At 51.9% G+C, this 21,328-nt stretch overlaps 1 protein-coding gene across 1 annotated transcript; it reads right to left on the bottom strand.

Moving 5' to 3' along the window:
- Positions 1-280: 280 nt before the first annotated feature.
- SDR42E2 (short chain dehydrogenase/reductase family 42E, member 2) lies at positions 281-19,709 on the bottom strand. Its single transcript, XM_044935835.1, has 12 exons — positions 19,638-19,709; positions 19,044-19,220; positions 18,465-18,560; positions 17,227-17,284; positions 16,439-16,557; positions 15,696-15,771; positions 11,638-11,720; positions 9,612-9,749; positions 9,016-9,081; positions 7,192-7,255; positions 5,067-5,140; positions 281-520 (listed from the first exon to the last, which is right to left on the bottom strand). The coding sequence occupies exons 1-12, from the start codon at positions 19,707-19,709 to the stop codon at positions 281-283; spliced, it is 1,263 nt and encodes a 420-aa protein (XP_044791770.1).
- Between the last annotated feature and the right edge of the window lie 1,619 nt (positions 19,710-21,328).

Below are 21,328 nucleotides of genomic sequence, written 5' to 3' on the forward strand. Positions count from 1 at the left end.
GAACGCTGGGGCCCAGATGATGATGATGATTTAGTAGATAAGTCTTGTCCAACTCTTGAGACTCCAAGGACTGTGGCCCACCGGGCTCCTCTGTCCATGGAATTCTCCAGGCAAGAATACTGGAGTGGGTTGCCATTTGAGCCCCGGGCAGACCCAAGCCCAGAGGGCGTGGCAGGGACAAGTCCAGGACTCCAGGGTGCGCCCAAGTCCGGAGGGCGGAGCAGGGTCTGGTCCGAGTCCTGAAGGCGAGGCGGGAGCAGGGATGGGCCGGCGACGACGGTCAGATGACGGACGGCTGCAGGCCTAGGAAGCGCAGGGCCAGGACGGGCAGGCCAAGGAACAGCAACAGCCCGAGCAGCAGCCGCAGGAGCGTTCGCGTGATGGAGCCGCGGGTCCGCCCGTCTGTTGACTGCACATATCGCTCCACTGCGTCCGCGAAGCTGAACTTGTCGGGCACGTAGCCAAGCTGGGCGCGGGCCTTGGCGATCTGGAAGGTGTGTGTCACGGCCACACTGCGCACCTGCGGGGAGAGGCGGGACAGCCGCGGGGCGGGACTAATGGGCGTGGGAGGCAACCTTGTTTCACTGGGACGGGAGAGGGTAGGGATTCCCCTGCGTCTCACAGCGATTTAAAAGGACCTCCCAAAGTGTTGGATCTTGCGCCTTCGCTGTCCTCATGGGGAGGACTTCCTTTCTCTCTTCCGCCCCCATTTTCTTTGAGGGCGTCGCCTCCCCGATGTCTTTTCGGCATCTCCTCACCCTATTGAATTTCTCAGTCCCCCAAAAGTAAAGGCCCCACCTCTGCACTCCCTTCCCTGGCCTAGAAGATGCTGGGGCTCAGGAGGACCTTGATACATTCTGCCTGTAGCCTGGGTGCAGCTCTCCGGAAACAAGTGTCTCCAGGGGACACCCTGAGCTCTTCAGCCCACGGTCCCAGATCGAGTCTGGGCAGGCAGGTCCCAGGGCACAGCCTTCACTCCCTTGCTGATTAAGTGAGCTTCCTTAAGAGAGGAATTCAATTACGCAGAAGTGATGACTCTCCAGGGCCTGAGCAACCTTCCCTGCTGGCAGAAGTCCTGGGGCCCACAGGCTTCAAAGGTAGTACCGACAGCTAACGACTGCTGAGCTAGCACCCTGTGCCTGTCGGACTGAATTCTTTCTGGGCCTCGTCTCATTTAATCTTCTGAAATGCTAATACCACCGACTCCTCTTGAAAATTGATCAGAGAGGTTAAGCGACTTGCCCAGGGTCACACAAGGGAGCCAAATTCTAGCCCATGCCTTTCCCTGCTATGTTAGGACTGGGAGGATGCCCTCCCACTTGGTTCATTTCTTCTGCTTTAGTTCCTCAGCTGAACACTGGGAAGGAGTCCACTAGCTGCTTGATTCTGCTGTGGCCCTGTAACAGCCCTTGGGGTCAAGCCCTTGGTCTTGGATGCTAGTGTGGGGAGAGAGGGAGAGAGGCCAGTTCTTGTCTCTTTTTGCCTCAGTTAGCAAGTTTAGGGCTTTGGGGGATACAGCTGTGGACTAGATAAACAGGGGTCCCAGATCTCAGGTTTGGATATCACCTCCTTTGGGAAACCCTCCCTAACTTCCTCAGAATTGGTTTATGTGCCTCTTCCGTGTACTCTGAAGTTTCTCATCACTTCCCCCAATATAGTCCTTATCACAGTGTGTTGAGTTGCCTGGTTTTTGGGTCGTCTTCCTCTTTGGATGGACTGTGAGCTCGCCATTAAATGAAATTATAATCTTTTTGCCCTTCCTAACTTACCAGAGCATCAGGGACAGTCAAATCAGAGAGTGGACTGGAAGGATTTTGCATATAATACCAAACACCACTTGTTGCTTTACTGTTTATGAAAGTGAAAGTGAAAGTTAGTCACTTAGTCATGTCCAACTCTTTGTGGACTGTAGCCCACCAGGCTCCTCTGTCCATGGAATTCTCCAGGCAAGAATACTGGAGTGGGTTGCCATTTCCTTCTCCAAGGGATCTTCCCGACCCAGGGATCGAACCCAGGATTCCCTCATTGCAGGTGGACTCTACTGGCTGAGCCACCAGGAATTAACAGATTATTACTGTTTATGCTGTGCTATACTATGCTAAGTCACTTCAGTTGTGTCCGACTCTGTGTGACCCCATAGACGGCAGCCACCAGGCTCCCCCGTCCCTGGGATTCTCCAGGCAAGAACACTGGAGTGGGTTGCCATTTCCTTCTCCAATGCATGAAAGTGGAAAGTGAAAGCGAAGTCGCTCAGTCGTGTCCAACTCTTAGCGACCCCATGGACTGCAGCCTACCAGGCTCCTCCATCCATGGGATTTTCCAGGCAAAAGTACTGGAGTGGGGTGCCATTGCCTTCTCCGATTACTGTTTATAATCTGCATTAAAATATCCTCTCTTAATAAACAACAAGGGCCTGTATAGCCCAGAGAATTATATTCAATATTCTATGATATGGACATCCCTGGTGGTACAGTGGATAAGAATCCGCCTGGCAATGCAGGGGACATAGGTTTGATCCCTGGTCCAGGAAGATTCCACGTGCCAAAGAGCAGCTAAAGCCCGTGGGCTCCAACTCCTGAGCCCGCACTCTAGGGCCCACAAGCTGCAACTGCTGAGCTCCTCTGCCGCAACTACTGAAGCCTATATACCTAGAGCCTGTGCTCCATAGCAAGAGAAGCCACTACAGTGAGAACCATCAGAAAGAAGAGTAGTCCCCACTCATTGCAATTAGAGAAAGCCTGCATGCAGCAACAAAGACCCAACACAACTCCCCCAAGATTATATATATTTGAAAGTCGCTCAGTCATGTCCAACTCTTTGTGACCCCGTGGACTTATACAATCCATGGAATTCTCCAGGCCAGAATATTGGAGTGGGTAGCCGTTCCCTTCTCCAGGGGATTTTCCCATCCCAGGGATCAAATCCAGGTCTCCCGCACTGCAGGCAGATTCTTTACTAGCTGAGCCACAAGGGAAGCCCCAAACCATAATGGAAAAGAATATTAAAAAAAGAATGTAAGGATATATAACAATCACTTTGCTATATAGCAGTAATTAAGACATTGTAAATCAACTATTCTTCAATTAAAAAAAATCCTCTTTTGAACAGTATATGCGAATAGGAAGTAAGGTCAGTCCTACCTTCATTCCTTAGAACAATGCCTGGCATACAGTAGGTGCTCAATACATGTGAAACAAATGAAAAAAGGCTAGGAAGTCAAACTAGAGGGCTGGTTAATATGTCATAGACTGGCCAGCAGAGGGCGCCTGAGCCACGGTGCTCAGAAACTTCAGAACTAACTAGGGATCCTTTGCTCCAAAATTGAACAAGGAAACCGGAGAGAGATAGGGGAAAGACAGAGGAGCCAGCTCCCAGCCCGACCACAATTCAGCAGCACCTTGGCAGCTATTCTATGTGAATATGATTCCTGACATTTCACAAGCTAATGGTTAAGCCTGGAATCTTTTAGGTCTGGTCTGGGTTCAAATCTCAGTGCTGCTACATAAGCAAATAGTAATGGGCAGGTTATTTCACCCTCTCCCCCTCCCCTAACCTGTGTTTCATTTCCTCCTCTGTACATGGAAGTGATAACAGAATCCACAGTGCATAGTGGTTGTCAAGATTAAATGAGATAAACACAATGCCTGGTATTTCATCATCACACAATAGATGGTCCCTGTTTTTATTTTTCTCTTTTCTCTGCTAGTCCAGATGGTTAAAAGGAGAAACCATAGGGAACTGCTTCTTTCCATGGCCCATTCTTGATTCTCTGAGGTGGGGAGCACTGAGCTTTGAGTGTGAAGTCAATTCTAGGTGGGACCTTGGTGTGTGTATGCATACTCAGTTGTGTCCAACTCTTTGGGACCCCATGGATGGTAGCCTACCAGGCTCCTCTGGCCATGGGATTTTCCAGGCAAAAATACAGTATGGTTTGCCATTTCCTCCTCCAGGGGATCTTCTCGGCCCAGGGATCGAACCCATGTCTCCTGCGTCTCCTGCATTGGCAGGCGGATTCTTTACCACTGAGCCACCTGGGAAGCCTTGAACCAATCAGTGATTGGTTCACTCTAGTGCTCACAATTTTTCACCATTAAATGAGATACTAATCTTTTTGGCCTTCCTAACTTAGCCATGCATCAGGGACAGTCAAGGGAGAAAGGAAGGATTTTGCAAGTAACACCAAACACCACTGTTGCTTTACTATTTACAATCTGCATTAAAACATTCTCTCTTTTAGGACTTCCCTGCTGGTACAGTGGATGAGAATCTGCCTGCTAATGCAGGGGACATGGGTTCAATCCCTGGTCTGGGAATGTTCCATATGCCTCAGAGCAACTAAAGCCCATGTGCCCCAACCATTGGAGCCCATGTGCCCTAGGGTCCATGAGCCACAACTACGGAGCCTGTGTGTTGTTACTACTGAAGCCCCTGCACCTCGAGCCGGTGCTCCTCAGGAAGAGTAGCCCCCGCTCATCACAACTAGAGAAAGCCTGCATATAGTGACAAAGACCTAGTGCACCTAAGAATAAAGAAAGAAATAAACGAAAAAGTAACGTTTAAATAAAAACAAAACATCTCTTTTAAACTCCATATGCAAATAGAAAATGCATCATCATTATTTGAGAACAGTGTCCTTAACACAGTAGGTCCTTAATTAATATATACTTATTCAGTGAGCAGGGATTGTGAGCCTCAAACTGTGAGCCTTTGAATCAACAGGCTGTGTGTGCACAGTGACAGCTGCTGGGGAGTGGAGACATTCCAGAAGGTGAATGTCGTGGAACCTGCCTTCGGGAGCCTCCAGCCTGGCTGGGAAGGCAAGCTGCTAATGAATGAAATGACAGTGATGAAGAATGGGCTTGGAGCCGTCACCCTTCAGACCAAGAGAGCACAGCCTAAGCCAAAGCCCAGAGGCTGGGACATGATAAAAGAGCTGGCACACATGGGAGGTTCTGAGACCTCAGACAAGCATCCAGTTATGGTGTCAGAGTGGGAGTAGAGAAGGGGCAGGAAGGCAAGTGAGGGGCACCGGGGCACAGGGGCTCCCCTCACAGCAGCCCACTTACCTCACTCCGGGTGAGCAGCGGCGGGAGGCTGCAGATGGGCCTCAGAGCCAGATGCAAATACTCCATCACCGTGGCTGTGTGGGGACAGAGGGACCAGTGAACAGGTGCCTGCTCTTCACAAACTCCAGGGAGGCTCCCAGAGGTCAGTTGGGGGGCATTATTTGCTTTGCTAGGGGTAGTCTTCACTTTGCCAACATTTTCCTGCCCTTGGGATTCCTTTAAATCAGTTTCTCAGCACAGTCTGGGGCACCTTGCTTGGTGATGAAATATGCCACAAGTAAGTTGCTATTAATATTAAAAGCCTGACATCTTAAAATAAATCTGAGCGGATTCAAAGTGATATCTACAATCATGTCTCTCTCACTCACTTCTATTCCAGTATGCTCTCCTGAGTCAGAGAGAAAGAAGTTGGGGCAGTGATTGAACTCAACATGCGGTTTATACTGGATCACTTTTTTTTTAAATGTTCCACTTCCCCCACCCCCTTGTACCTACAGAATGCTGAGATAATAGGTCTGGGATGTGGCTGAGGCATTTCTAGATTTTAAAAGCTCCCAGGTGATTCTACTGTGCAGCCAAGGGTAAGAAGCACTGAGTTACAGTTAGCTCACTGGGAACTGGGAATTCATAGATAATTCACTAAAACTGCCAGAACCTGCAGTTGAACTTTTCTCAGTTGGGGGTCAGGAGTGTCACTCTTGGTGGCGATGCTGTGCAGGGGAAGCCATTCTGTGCCGGTGCCCTGGGGGACTGAAGTCTGCAAACCCCAGCTTTCAATGGCAAGCATGCCAGTGCTCTTAAAGAGCAACAGATCCAGCTGAGGTTTTCCAGGAACTCAATTATCTGTGACTGGAGGGCCACTTATCCCCTGGGGCTGATCACTCCATGCCTGACACACGCTCAGCATTCCAGTTGGAAGGAGGCCAGCAGAGAGACACTGGGCCTTGAGAGTAAAGACTGAGGAGGCGAAAGTGAAAGTGTTAGTCGCTCAGTCATGTCTGACTCTTTGCAACCCTATGGACTGTAGCCTGCCAGGATCCTCTCTCCATGGAATTCTCTAAGCAAGAATACTGGAGTGGGTTGTCATTCCCATCTCCAGGGGATCTTCCCAACCCAGGGATCAAGCCTGGGTCTCCTACACTGCAGGCAGATTTTTTACTGTTGAGCCACCAGGAAAGGCCCAGGGTCAAAACTGAACCTCCACATGTCCCAAAGCAGCCTTAAGTCCAGGTTGACCTTGGTGGATGGGGCAGCCTCTCCTCTGCCTGGCTTAGCACCTTCCAGGATAGCAGTAGGGCTGGGAGTGGGCTATGGAGTCAGCCGAGCCCAGTGTGAATTCTGCCTCTCTTGCTTTCTCAGCATGGCACTGTGGGCAGGCTGCTAACCTCTCGGGGCCTCAGTTCCCTCATCTTTACAATGGGCCTGATCACACCCACCTGGGAAGTGGGATAGAGTTTAAACAGGGCCAGGACTAGGGTGAGGGGAGTAAGGTGCCTTGAGGGCAAATTTAAGGAGGCACTTGCTCTCAGGGCTGGGCAAATGCAGATCAGGCTTGGAGCATTTGACTCCTGAGTGCAGGTTTCCTTAAATTTTGTGCCCTCGTGGCCCCACTCATCTCAGCTAGGTCCTGGCTCTGGGTTTAAAATGAGGTAATGCATTGATGCTTTCTGAACTGTGGTGTTGGAGAAGATTCTTGAGAGTCCCTTGGACAGCAAGGAGATCAAACCAGTCAATCCTAAAGGAAATCAACCCTGAATATTCATTGGAAAGACTGATGCTGAAGCTAAAACTCCAATACTTTGGCCACCTGATGTGAAGAGATGACTTATTAGAAAAGGCCCTGATGCTGGGAAAGACTGAAGGCAGGAGGAGAAGGGGATGACAGAGGATAAGATAGTTGGATGGCATCACCAACTCGATGGACGTGAGTTTGAGCAAGCTCCGGGAGATAGTGAAGGACAGGGAAGCCTGGCGTGCTGCAGTCCATGGGGTTGCAAAGAGTCGGACACAACTGAGTGACTGAACACGGGGACGACAATGCATGTACATCTGGCACATGGAGGGTTTTCTCACACACACACACACACACACACACACACACACACACACACACTCCCTTCCTTACCTGACAGGTAAACCCAGGAAGTAGGAACCTGGATCCAGGGCTGGCTGTACCCCAGCTTCTCAAACTGCAAGGAAACATGGCTTGAGGTGAGAAAACAGAACCTGAAGGGCTAGCGTGCAGGGGCCACATACTGCCTTTACCCCAGAGTCATCAGAGCACCCCCTGGCCCCTCCTCAGCTGCCCACCAGAGCGGGCAGACCCCATAGCCAGCCCTACATTTACACCAGTCTTTAAATGAAAGCCATGCTATGACCTGGGAAACTAAGTGGGAATTGACTGCACAGAGTGGGTTTTTAAACTTGGGCTCATTCCCATCATTTAGTTATTTTTTTTACATCTTCTTCACCCAAACACACTCTAAGGCACTTATATAGAATTTACGGTAGCCCGCCAGGCTCCTCTGTCCATGGGGAGTCTCCAGGCAAGAATACTGGATGGGTTGCCATGCCCTCCTTCAGGGGATCTTCCCAACCCAGGGATCAAACCCACATCTCTTGCCCTGGCAGGCAGATTCTTTACCACTAGCACTACCTGGGAATGTATGACCCAGGAATTCCACTCCCAGGTGTAGACCCAAGAGAAATGAGAATGTATGTCCACACAACTATTTATACACAAATGTTCATAATAGCATTACTGATAACAGCCCCCAAAGGGAAAACTGAAATTTCTATCAACTGATGAATGGATTAACAAAATTTGGCATATCCACTGAATGGAATATTTTTTTTTTGGTAATAAAAAAGAATGCAGCGCTGATATAACACATCCACAACATGGATGAACCTTGAAAACATTATACTAAATGAGAGAAACTTAACACAGAGCCCAAATGTATGATTCTGTTCATAGGAAATGTCCAGAACAGGCAAGTCTATAGAAGCAGGGAGGAGGTTAGTGGTTGCCTATGGCTAGGGGTGGGGTGGGATGAGAGGTAAACAGAAATGACAGCCAAAGAGTCTGGTTTTTGGAGGGGTTCTTTTTGGGACTTCCCTGGTGGCTCAGAAGATAAAGCGTCTGTCTACAATGCAGGAGACCAGGGTTCAATCCCTGGGTTGGGAAGATCCTCTGGAGAAGGAAATGGCAATCCACTCTAGTACTATTGCCTGGAAAATCCCATGGACAGAGGAGCCTGGTAGGCTACAGTCCATGGGGTCGCAAAGAGTCGGACACGACTGAACGACTTCACTTTCACTTTCTTTTTGGGGAAGGTGACGAAATGTTCTAAAATGTGTTTCGGTGATAGTCATACAACTCTTAAAATACTAAAAACCATTGGCTTGTATGCTTTCAATAGGTGAACTGTATGGCCTATAAATTATATCTTAATACAGTTGTTAAAAGTTGACATGCAAAGGGCCTGAATACCCCAAAGATATATCCTCCAGTGTGGGGTTTCTGGTCGACCCCTTCAAGGAGTCTGTAGGCTGCTGGGAAGAGGAGGCCGGGATTCTCAGCGTGGGGGCTGTGCCTCCCTTTGTGAAGGCCAGCACCTCCCTTTGGGCTTTGTCCACCTCCTACTTACCTCTTTCAGGGCCTCCCTATATAGTACGGAGGTGGGGAGCCCACAAGGCAAACTTCACAAGACATCAACATAAATCAGGAAGCAGGCTGAAAGGGACCATGGCAAACTTGGGGAGCTCCGGGCCTCCTAAAGGGGTGGTCATGACCCAGTTCCCGTGCCTCCCAAGGGGACACTGTTGCCAGAGCTGGCCTTTAATGTGAAACCTTCTGAGCTTTTGGAAGGAGGAAAAGTGACAGGAAAAGAAGATGTGGGGATCCCGGAATCCTCACTTGGGTTGGTGGCGTTGTCTGGACACCTACCAGTGGGGCCATCCACTCGAAGAGGTTGACGCTCTCCCCGTCATTGATGTAGTACACCTGCCCACTCTGAGGGGACACGCGGGGAGGGGGATGTCAGGCACAGGGCCATCACCTGACCCCATCCTCTCTGATGGCTCCTAGCAGCTGCCCCAACTCCCCATTCTCCCGAGCAGCCCTGGAGAAAGATCTGAACAAGTCCCTTTGGATTCCAGGACTGCCAAGTGACTAGCTGTATGACCTCGACAGAGTCACTTAAACTCTCTGTGCCTCAGTTTCTTCATCTGAGAAATGGGAGCACAATAATGGGATCTCCGTCTTGTGTTGCTCTAAAGGTGAATTATAGCAATGTATGTAAGATGCTTAGCATTTGGTGACTGTCACTCTGGGATCAACAACACCTGCCTCCCAGGGTCATTTCAAGGAGCTAACAATGCTCTAAAAAGTATCAGCCACCCCCCAGCTTTCCTGGGCTGTCAAGCCCATGAGGCAACTTGAGTTGGGGAGATCTGTTGTGTGTGAGCCAGGAATCCCGTAGGGATGGGGGGCGCCTACCTGCAGCCTGGGGGGTAAGGAGGGGAGCACTGCAGGAGACTCACAGCCACGTGGCCCTTGGCGGCGGTGAGGGCTTCGGCGGCCAGCACGTGTGCCTGCACCAGATTGCGAACGTGGACCCAGTTCATCCGCGTCCGTCGGTCCCCAAATCGGAACATGAACAACCTCTTCTTAATGTAGCTCTGGTGGAGGTGGGGACAGGGTAAGAAACACAGACGAAGCCTGGAATGGCTCTTAATTCCATCTCCGTGCAGAGGGCTCCCAAATTTCTAGCTTCAGGCCAGACCTCTCTGTCCCAGCCCCACTAAACCTTCCTCACAGACGTCTCCACTTGGTGGCCCATTTGGTTTCCAGATAGACAAGGCAGACTTGCCCTGTCCTGTGAGTGCCTGACCTCAACTGGCCGCCCCTGCTTCCCCTCGGCCCACAGCACCCAGGGCTAAGGCCAAAGCTCTATAGCCCCCTCTGGCTGTCACCTCCCTCCCTCTCTGCACCCAACCCATCTGCAAACCCAGTTGTCTCAGCTTTTACAATCTGTCCAGCGTCTAGCCACTCCTCACTGCCTTGATTGCCACCCCCGTGTCTCACCTGGACACTGAAATAGCCTCCTAACTGGTCCTCCGCTTCCACCCTCAGCCCCTGTGGGCTGTTCTCCATGCAGCTGGGGATCTTTTTGAATCCTAAGTCAAACCATGTCTCCCCGCTCAGAACCTTCGGGACGCCTTTCCGGCAGGTCAGATGGCTAAGGAGACCCTTCTGCTCTGGACCCAGCTACTCTCTGACTTGTCTCCCACTGAACCCCGTGGTCTCACTCAGCTCCAGCCCTCGGCCTCCTGCCTGGAACATGCCAGCAGGTTCACACCTCAGGGCTTTGGACCTCCCATGCCCTCTGCCTGGAAGGTTCTGCCTATCTGTGTGATACACCGGTCACCTCAAGGTGCTCAATGTCCCTGCTGGAAGAGGCTCCCTGACTGTTGGCACCCTAGCTTTCCCCCACCCCACAGCACTTTTCCTCTTTCTCCACAGTCCCCAGCACCTTCGAATATTCCTTGTCATATAAGGTGTTTATTCTGTCTCTCTTCCTGTGGGAATATAGAGCCCACAGGGAGGGGGACAGAATTGTCTTTTTTGCTCACTGTTAGTGTTAGTCACTCAGTTGTGTCTAATTCTTTGTGACCCCATGGACTGTAGCCCGCCAGGCTCCTCTGTCCATGGGATCCAGGGAATCTTCCTGACCCAGGGATCGAAGCCGGGTCTCCTGAATTCCAGGCAGACGCTTTAACCTCTGAGCCACCAGGGAAGTCCCACTGGAATGGGTAGCCATTCCCTTCTCCAGGGATCTTCCCGACGCAGAGATCGAACCTGGGTCTCCTGCATTGCAGGCAGATTCTTTATCGTCTGAGCCACCAGGGAAGTACATCTGCAAACCTGGAACTGGTTTTCATTTCCAGCATTGTGCCCAGACTCTCTCCTCTATTTGGATCACCTTCTCTCTACTACCCTCTTTCCTTGGTTAGCTCATTCCTTATTCAAACAGCACAGGTGTCACTTCCTCCAGGAAGCCCTCCTGGGCCTCCCCTGCCAGGCCCTCTCTGCTGTCTTCGCATCTTCTCCCTTTCACCTCAGCCCTTACCACCCTGAATCTGTGACTGTGGCACCTGTCTCCTTGACTAGGCTGTGAGAAATCTGAGGACAGGATCCAGAGCCCCTTGCACCCATATCCCTGGCACCCAGCCTTGTTTGCAGAGAGGCTTTCTGTGTGGAGACCCTGGTGCCAGCAGCATGAGATGAGCCTTCTGGCCCTCAGGGAGCCCACATCTGAGCAGGGCAACAGTTTCTTCTGCCTCTCTGGGGTTGTAACTCCACGTCTTCTCTATGGGTATCAGGCCTGGCTGGAGTACCCCCAAGAACTCTGTTCCTGGTGGGCCTGGTAGGGGCAGGAGTTCTCCCAGAACCGAGGGTCCCCCTCTGGGGACTGACCCAAGACTGACATGGGGACCATGGGTCGTCATTCACACAATTCCAGCCGGGTTCCCCCCGTGCCTCCGGCCTCAGGCTGGAACAACGTACCGCCACACGGGGCAGGTGTCTCTGCTCTTCGGGGCCGTAGATCCCTGGGGGCCGGAGCACGCATGTCCTCAGACAGCCTCCTCCTATGACACAGGGGAGGGCAGTCAGGGGCCTAGGAAGGGGTAGATGAGCAGGAAGGGGGATAGAAAGGCTGTCCACATCTCCTGGTCCTTACCTGGACAGGTTAGTGGGATAGGCAGGTCCTTGGAGTTTTCTCATTCAATTAATTATTCTCTCAGTAGATCAGCTAGTCATTCAACAAACACTACTGAGAATCATCCCCCTCCCCACCCGCTCTGCACTGGGTCCTGGAATGGATGCTGTGAAGAATCCCAGGAGGACCAAGAAATGGTGCCTGAACTCACAAAACTCACAGGCTAGTAACAGAGGCAACACTTATGTGCATGGCCCATGAGAGTTTAACCAGCTCTGATAGACGTGACCGCCTTTGACTCCCATGAGAGTCCTACTTGCCCATTTTACAGATGTGCACAGACCCACATGCCCTCATGCCAATAGCTGGAGCTCTTTCTTTCTTCTAGTCATTAGATAAGGTCCATAGCGCTCTCAGAGAGGTTTTACTATGTGTCTGGTGCCTTCATCTGATGCTCTGGTAAGCCTGGAATTTTCCCCTCCAGGCAGCCCTAGGAGGTGGGAGCTGTTATTATCCCTGTTTTATGGATAAAGGAGCCAAGGCTCAGAGAAGAGATGTGATTTGCCTAAGGGCACACAGCTCAACCTAGTGGAGCTGAGATGGAGATCCAGGTTCAAGCTGTTTCCACTCACACCTCTGGTGGCATAATACTACCAGCTCAGCTCCCTGACCCTCAGCTCTCTCAGCCTTGGTCTCTTCACCTGGAAAATGGATGCTTTGTAACTAGTGGTTGCAGCTACCCTTTCCAGACAACCAGAAAGGAAGACTAGAACCATCAGCATGAGAGCTGGAGGTCTGTCCCCCTCTTTGCTGTGTTAGCAGAGTCTCCAGACTAAGATAGAGCTTGGTCCAGGGCTTCCCAAATTCTCTGCCGAGGGGTCCCCATTGGTGGAAGTGGGAGCCTGTCACCCTGTGGGGGGAGGTCTAGGGGTATATAGCCTGAAGAGCTGCCCCCAAAGTATTCAAGTCTTAAGAAAGTCTACAAAATTTTTAATTTATTCTAATTCATTTAAAATTTTTTTCAGTTACTATTTGTAAATTATTTGACTCCCAGCCCCATCTCCTTAACTGAGATAGTGCCTCCTGGTAGGTGTTCCACTTCCCCCAAGGCTCAGGTTCCCCAAGCAGCCTGCTCCCAGTTTGGGGAGCTGAGTGTATGCCATCCTCTGGGACCAGAAGCCCACCTTTCTTTGGAAGCTCCTTCCCCTTTGCACCAGGTTGGGGGTGGTGGGAATGTCAGTCTAGATACACTTCTCTTCTCTGAGGTGGCATTCCAGGACCCAGGCTGAGTCAGTGCCATCTTCTCACCCAGGAACATAACTCTGCATCCCACTAAAATGGATCTAAAATCCTAAGAGTGGGCTCACCCTGAGAGACTGATCACCAGATACTGCCTCCCAGCTCCCTGGAATCACCCCGACCCTGTCATTTCTAAATCCTGGTGGTCATTTTTCTGGATGATATTTTCCAGAAGCTATCATATATCCTTCCAGTATAAATTGCCTTTTCTTCATAAATTAGCCAGGGACGGTATCACCGGGTCATAGCCTGCTCCTGACTGCTCTGTAGCCTCCCTGGCTGTTCCTTCCCCAACACCCTCACTTAACAATGAAGCCCAGTGTAGTGGGTTGAATGGTGGGCCCCGAAAAGTTATGTCTGTGTCCTGGAACCCATGGATGCTACCCTACTTGGAAAAGGGGTCTTTGCTGATGTAATTAAGGATCTAAACATGAAATTATCCTGGATTATCCTGTTGTTGCTGCTAAGTCACTTCAGTCGTGTCTAACTCTGTGTGACCCCATAGACGGCCTCCTACCAGGCTCTTCTGTCCTTGGGATTCTCCAGGCAAGAACACTGGAGTGGGTTGCCATTTCCTTCTCCAGTGCATGAAAGTGAAAAGTGAAAGTGAAGTCGCTCAGTCGTGTCCGACTCTTAGCGACCTCATGGACTGCAGCCTACCAGGCTCCTCTGTCCATGGGATTTTCCAGGCAAGAGTACTGGAGTGGGGTGCCATTGCCTTCTCCGTGGATTATCCTGTTGAGCCTTAAATCCAATGTCAGGTGGCCTTATAAGACACTCACAAAGGGAGAAGAGGAGAGGCCACATGAAGACAGAGGCAGAGACCAACGCCAAGTGATGCAGCCACACACCAAAGAAGGACCCCAAGCTCCTGGAGCCACCAGAAGCGGGAAGAGTCAAGGAAGGATTCTCCCACACACGTCTGGAGGGAGCTCAGCCCAAATGACACTTGGATTTCAGACATCTGACTCTGAACTATGGGAACTGTGGGAGAAGAAATTTCTGCTGTTTCGAGCCACCAGGTTAGTGGTGATTTGTGCTGGTGGCCCCAGGACACTCACACACCCAGAGACATGAAGACTCAGAGCCTTCACGTGGATGGGGTCTGCAAGTCTCAAGACTCTGCTACAGGGCCCAGGCTGCTCCATGCCAGGCTAGAGGCAGAGTCTCTCAGGGACTGGAAATCACCCAGGGAGATTGTGGCAGGCTTCCTGCGAGGCAGGTATCAGGTGAGCTTTCCTGTAGACAGCCTGGAGCTAATTTTAAACTCTGGGTCACCTGGGCATGGGATGGGGGTGGGGGGAAGGCTGGTCGGGCTGCAGCTGACATTGGCCAGCAGGGTACTGGGCGGCTACGTCACAGAGGGGTGGGGCCCAGGGTATCCATGACTGTCCTGACCATGGAAAGCTGGGGATGCTTGTATAAATAATTCTCAGCTGGAGGATTAGGTGTCTGACTTGTAGGAGCGCAGGTCCAGCCAGGGGAGGCCCTGATAGAGATGAGAGTTCTACTGCGCAGGCTCAAACTTCCGGGAAACACAGCTGGATATTCCTACTGGGATAAACAACTGAGGCCTGACAGGTCCAGGGTGAGGGGTGAGGTGTGGAGGATTTTAGGGGAAAGCGTTCATGGTCAGAGACCACTCAGCCACAGCCAAGTGGAGCACAGCGGTTAACCCCAGGCTCTGGTGTTAGACTCCCCTGGGGGGAGGTGGCTTTTCAAACCCTACGTCTGCCATCTAAGAGCTGTGTGACCTTGATCTAGGTCAGTTAACCTCTTAGCTTCAGTTTTCTCTCCTGTAAATTTGGGGATTATGATACCAAGCAACCTTCACCTTCTAAATCCACTTGGCTCCTGAGTTTAGCCAGTGAGAGAAACCAGCTTTTCTGATTCTTTTTAGTTTCTGAATTTCAGAAAGCAAATATAATTTGGATAGCAAGGACTTTACCTGAATATATTTGACCCCTGAGTTTGGAGAGAAGCTGGGTCTCTTACCTTATACAGATGCTGTCAAAAGATAGGAGACTTTTGCTGAAAGGTGGTGGAGCTGGGGTTTGAACTCAGTTCAGTCTGATGCTGGTATGTGGGTGTTTAGCCACTGCGCCATGCTGCCACCAGTCCTTATTCTATTATTATTTCTTTATGACAATATGATAAGAAAAGGCAATCCAGTTGGGCAGCCGAGGCCAATTTTTCTGGGAGTTCCTGAAGCATCCCTCACTTGCACAGCCCTTCCAAAGTGCCACACCTCACTGCATATTCATAAATTTGTACTCTTTTTATCTAGAAGAGGATTCCCCCAAACTGGATGCCCTCCTATGTGGCAGAAAAGAGGGCTAGACTTGGGCTAACCCAAGTGTCTCCCCAGCAGACCATGAGCAACGTGAGGGCAGAGACTGGGTCTGATGTTTTCCAGGCTGTATCCCTGTTGGGTGTGGGTGCTCAGGATTTGTTGGATGATGAATGTCCAAGGCCCTGGGGAAGTGTCCTTTAGAAGGAAGCTGGGCCTCAGAAACATACCAGCTAAAAGCGAGAATCGCTCATGTGCTTCAGGGAGGCAGTAGGGGACACGCATGTTGGCTGTGAGCAGGCCTCCAGTACTTACCTGGGAGAGGCGTCCCATTGGCCATGAGGATCAACTGGTCAGCGATGGCTTTGGTTCGGGAGTAGTGGTCTGTGTGCTGTTCAAGGACAGGGAGAATAAAGCCACCAGATGGGGTCAGGGACACTGCTGATCACACTGCCCAGCCCTCCTGGCCCCAGGGCTGCACTTTTGCTTCTGATCATATGGGAGTTCACTTCTGGGATCCCACCGGGAAATGGCCAGGCCCTGAGCCCTACCACCGCTCCTCTCCCTCTGGGTGGGAGCCACGAACAGAGGAGAGAGTTCAGAGCAGTAACAATGGAGCTTCCCGTCAGCCACATCGCCTGCACTGGGACATCGGCTGCATTGGGATGTGGATGCTGGATGCATGTCAGATGGACTGTTTACATAGAATCCTTGTGCTCACGTGGCATTTTCACATAATCGTCTCATTTCCAGCTCTCCACATCCCCACAGAGTGGTGTTATCATGCCTGGGTCTAGAAGGAGAGCCTCCAAGTGAAGTGATTTGCTCAGGGTACCACAGTAGAAAGTCGCTTTGCTGGTTCAAGGCCAGGTCGGTGTGATTTCAAAGCCCTTGCTGGCATGACTGAAGTAGGAGAGGGCTTGAACCATGCTGTTTGGGGACTCTTTGCTCCTGGGTCTCACCCTGAGTTGTGAAGTTGACCCTGGCTCTGCCCATCCCTACCCTTTGAACTGTGGGTCCCAGGTCCGCCCTGCCCACCTCTCCAGGAAGCCAGGTACCTTCTCCAGTGGGAAATATGGCACAGAGTCCTCATCGCCTTGTTCTATAGGCTTCCCGCCGAATGCAACATTGACGGTGCTGGTGTAGACAAGCCTTGGAACCCGCTGGTGGACACAAACTGCAGCGACAGGTCACACAGCAACACACACACACACACACACACAGTGCTGATGTGAGCAGGGAGTTGGCTGAGGGGTGCCCCTGGGGACCTCCTTGGATGAGTCCTCCACCCACCCTCCAGCACACATCCTGCCTCAGGAGGGAAGGGCCTCCTTCCCTTAACTTGGGGAGGGGTCAAGCCCCTGCTCTGAGAGTCCCTGGGGGCCAGGCTGCCTCACTCTTCCTTCTCAGTGTGGCCACCTTGCCAGGGACAGGTCAGAAGAAAGTCTCACTCAGTGGGGACATAAGGAAAACACACTCTAGAATCAGAGAGAAAAACAGGAGGGAGGATAAGGCAGGACATGCCCAGAGAGCCCAGAGGTGGGTCTTCTCATTTGGAACTTCAGCAACGTTTCCTGCTCCCAACTGCTAAGCTCTCTGTGCAAACCCCACTCCTGTGTCCCCAGACACACTGAGGTCACACTGAGCCCCATGCCAGGGCCTGGGCACGCCTGCAGAACAGGAAGGATGTGCTGCCCACAGACCCTCCACGGGGGAGGTCAGGGGGTGGGAGGAGGTTCCCACCTTTGTCCCCCTGCCCTGTCCCCCAGAGCTGGGCCTGCGGCAGCCCAGGTAAAGAAAGAAGCGGCAAACACACAGCGGGTCACACTCTGCTCTGAGCGCCTACCATCGATCACTAGTTTGGTGCCTCCAACGTTTATAGACTCAGTCTGCTCTTTTTGCAGCTAAAAGGCAAGACGGACGTGTGAGAGTCGAGGTGCTGTCTCAGCCCTGTAGCTGAGGGTGTGCAGCTGGGCTTGGGTGGGGCAGGGTGGGGGGCTGCAGCTCAGAGGCAGGGGTTCCCAGGGGCCCCTGGTAGTGTGGGGGCCCGGGGCTCTAGTGCCCCTTTCTGCTCCCATTTGCCTGGGCTACTGGGGAGTTTCCACCCCCCATCTGGCAGTCAGCTCCCTCACCTATAAAGTGAGGGAAGAGTCCCTTGGATGGTTGGCAGGATTTAATAAGCCCCATGAGAGGACCTGATGCAGGGCTTCACACAGAAAAGAGCCTCAAATATGTTGGATTGCTTCTTGGCTCTAGAAGTTTCAGCTTCCTTATCCATAAGACAGAGACAATAATACTGCCGTCTACCCAAGTGAGAGGGCGGGGGTGTGAAAAATAAAAACTGGGCCACAGTGAGAGTTGCTTGTGTGTCAGGGACACAGCGAAGCCTTTACATCTCATTTAATCCCTACAACCACACAGGGAAGTGGGTTCCATACTGATTTTCAAGCTATATTTATTCTTGTTGCAGTTGTTAACTATTCAAACAGTAAAACTAGTATGCAATGAAGAAGAAATTTCCCTCCCATTTCTAATAGAAATGTGAGTTTTTTATTAAAAAAAAAAAGTGTCAAATGCTGTTTTCTTACCTTGGAAATTGTTCTGTTATCAGCACATATTGAGTTACCTCATTCTTTCGCCTTTTTTTTGAATGGCTGCATAGAAGTTCATTGTTAGGCTATATCACAATTTATTTAAATAGTCCCCAGTAGTTGGGTATTTTGGTTAGTTCCTGCTTTGTTATTAAAACCAATGCTGCAAATATATAAGTGTAGTTTCTGAGTCAAAGGCTGTTGTATGCTTTGACAGACACTGTTACCCTGCTCTCTGGGGAGGTCGCGACATTAGCTCTAGCTGTGTCCTCACTTAACAGATGAAGAAACAGAGGCGCAGAGAGGTTAACTTAACTTTCCTAGTCACACAGCTAGAAAATGGCAGAACTGGCACTTGGTCTCATGGGCCAAATGTAGGCTGGGTGTAGCCCAAATCCTCCCTGGAATAGGTGAAGAGCATAATGAACACCCAGGGATTAGGGGAGCGGGCAGAGCCAGGACCTAAGCCCTGTGCGTGTCGGGGGTGTCTCACCTGCTCAGCACCAGACATTCCGTAGGAGGCCACGTGGAAAACACAGTCCACCCCTTCGAAGGTACGGTGCAGGGCTTCTGCATTGCGGACATCAGCCTGAAACAGAGGAGAAAGACACGGAGGTAGGAGGTCTGGGCCCAAGGTAATCAGACATTACAGCTGCGGCAGGTCCCAGAGCCAGCCCCCTGAGCCCACCCAGGCCCAGCATCTGCAGAGCCCGGACAAGCTGCGGGGCAGGATTTACTAGATGATTCCACTGGGCGTCCGTCTTCATCATCATTGGCCCCCTCTATGGAGCTAAGTCACAGAGAACGTGCTCAGAGTTTTACATGCACTGTCTCCTCAACTCCCCATAAGTCTCTAGTGAAGCAGATACTGTTGGTGTCCCCTTTCTGTGGATGAAGATGTGAGGCTCAGAGGTGTGGGGCCCTGTGGCCATGGCAGCCCAGCTGGGAGCTGGAGTCTGACTCTGGAGCCTGTGCTCTTCACTACCAGTGACTGGTTACACATCAGACACCAACCCCTGACCTCCGCCACTAGTCTGCCCCCGGCCCGTTCCCCAAGACCTCATCACTGCACCTGGATGAACTCGGTCCCTGGGCACAGCTCCCACTGGGGTCGGCGGAGGTCGAGCAGGATGACAGAAGTGCCGCTCTTGGCCAGGCTGGAACCCAGGCTAAAGCCCAGGTAGCCTGCTCCTCCGGTGACCACAACCTTCTGCCTTGAGGCCTGCCCAGGGGTGGCCTGAGTCTTCTGCTGTTGAGCCGGTGTTGGGATTGTTATTGGCTCACTGGGTCTTTGCCCAGCCCCTGATCCCCGCCTGGGTCCAGGCCCTACCTCTCGGCCAGGGGAAGGTGAAGCTCCTAAATCAGGCACTGGCCCAGCTCCTGAAGCAGCAGTAGGCTGCTGCCCAGGACCCGGCACTGCTCCAGACCCTTGTCTGGGTCCCAGAACATCACTAGGCCTCTGCCCAGGACCCAACACTGCTCCAGACCCTTGTCTGGGTCCTAGAACATCACTAGGCCCCTGCCAAGGGCCTGACACTGCTCCAGTCCCTGTTCCATGTTCTGTAGCAGCACCAGGCCTTGATCCACGTTCTGGAACTATACCAGGCCCCAGCCCAGGTCCAGACACATTCCCCAGGCCCGAGACCCCACCGCAGGCCTGACAGACAGGGCAGCTCTGCTGGCCCTGTCCTGCAGCTTTGCAGGCCTCTGGGGAGGAGCCCGCCGGGTTGGGCTTCATCTTCTACTGAGCCATGTGGACTCGGGATCTATCCACCTGTAGGGAAAAAGAGAAGAGCATATGCTCTAGAGTTGTCTTGAGTCATGTGGATTATCAGACTCCTGGGGGCTTAAGGGACTTGCTGGTGGGAATTACAGACCCTCTGAGTTCCCAAATCTATCCCTGTTGGAATCTTGAGAACTTCCAAGGTGGCTGCTGCCTTCCTCAGAGAGTCAGAGACAAAGCAGCCAAGGCCTTGGGATTCACAGCTCAGGAACCCAAGGCCCAAAGCCACACCACATGGCTGAGATTTACACCAAGCATTCCCGACTTCTCTACCAGCTCCTTAAAAGCCCGGTTCCCATGTAGTATTAGAAGGAGATGGATCAAATTGTGCCACCTGACTGGGTTGGGGGTGGTGGTGACTGCTTTCTGATGGGGAAATGGGGAGGACTTCCTGGAGGAGGAAAGAAGGGAGGAGCCACATGGGATCCAAAGGGCCTTGGTAACTTGTACAAGGGCTGGACCACCTCTGCCCTGGCAACTGCTGCCTCTGGTTCTCCCAGGTCCCCAGCAGTGCAGCTGGCTGACCCCACAAGGCTTGCCCAACCCCCTGCGGGCTTCAGGATAAGGTCTGCGGCCCTTGGGGTCCGGCTCTGAGGATCCTGTCCTCCTCACTCAAGACTTAAAGCGAGCCAGGCTGTCAGTCACTGTCACATCATCTCACCCCCTACCTCCTGCTCCACCTGAGGATAAGGCTGGACCACAGGCCGGATCACCATTATCATCATTAATAACAGCAGCAATGTGTACTGTGTATTCTGGGTCTACCAGAGTGTGCCAGGCCCTGTGGATACAGAGAGAGGTAAACTCTGCTCCGCGTGGCAGATAGTGGCTATAAAAAAAGAACAGGTGCGAGGGAAGGGACATAAGTGTACCTCTGGCTGATACATGCTGCTGTATGGCCGAAACCAACACAGTGTTGTAAAGCAATTATCCTTCAATTTAAGATAAGTAAAAAAAAAGAACAGGTGCAAATGTGTGACTGAGCGATGGGCCCACAGGTATTGTTGGTGGTGGTCACAGGATAGAGACTGGGACCGCTGTATGGTATCTTCTAGTCTCCTCTGTCACACTGCCCTGCTGGCCATAGTTCTGAGTGAGGGATATAGTCAGGCGCCATACAAGCTCTGGCACTCAAGGCTGTAACAGGGAGAGGAGACACCCCGGATCTCAGAGTATGACTCCAGTTCCCCCAGCAGGAGGGCAATGGAACCACAGAGTGGAACCCTTCTTTACCTCGGGAAAGAGTCTGTGGCACCAGAGTATTTTTCTATCCTATGCGGATGCTTTCTGTGACAAAGGTTGGGACCCTGCCGCAGGTCGAATTTCCCGGATGCGCCCTTGGGCAAGGTCCTTCTAACCTTACTGCACCTCAGCATCCACGTCTGCCTGATGAGCCCACATAACCCTGGCTGCCCTGTCCACCTCACCGATGGCAGGGCCCTCACAGGCCACGGGCACACATGTGCCAGGAGAGTTTGGATCAAGTGGTGTCCGTGGACCCCAGTCCTGTGCCTGGCACAAAGCAGGCTGTCACTAAACAGCCGTTGAATGAATGAAACCCCTGGGAGCTGTTC

Source organism: Bubalus bubalis, chromosome 24 (assembly GCF_019923935.1).
Source record: "Bubalus bubalis isolate 160015118507 breed Murrah chromosome 24, NDDB_SH_1, whole genome shotgun sequence".
Classification (NCBI taxonomy): domain Eukaryota; kingdom Metazoa; phylum Chordata; class Mammalia; order Artiodactyla; family Bovidae; genus Bubalus; species Bubalus bubalis.

Coding starts and splice junctions, on each gene's coding strand:
- SDR42E2 (XM_044935835.1), bottom strand. CDS start 19,709: ATGAAGCCCAACCCGGCGGGCTCCTCCCCAGAGGCCTGCAAAGCTGCA. Junction 16,558..17,226: donor CACCAAACTAGTGATCGATG/GTAGGCGCTCAG, acceptor CTGTCGCTGCAG/TTTGTGTCCACCAGCGGGTT. Junction 15,772..16,438: donor CATATTTCCCACTGGAGAAG/GTACCTGGCTTC, acceptor GTCCTTGAACAG/CACACAGACCACTACTCCCG.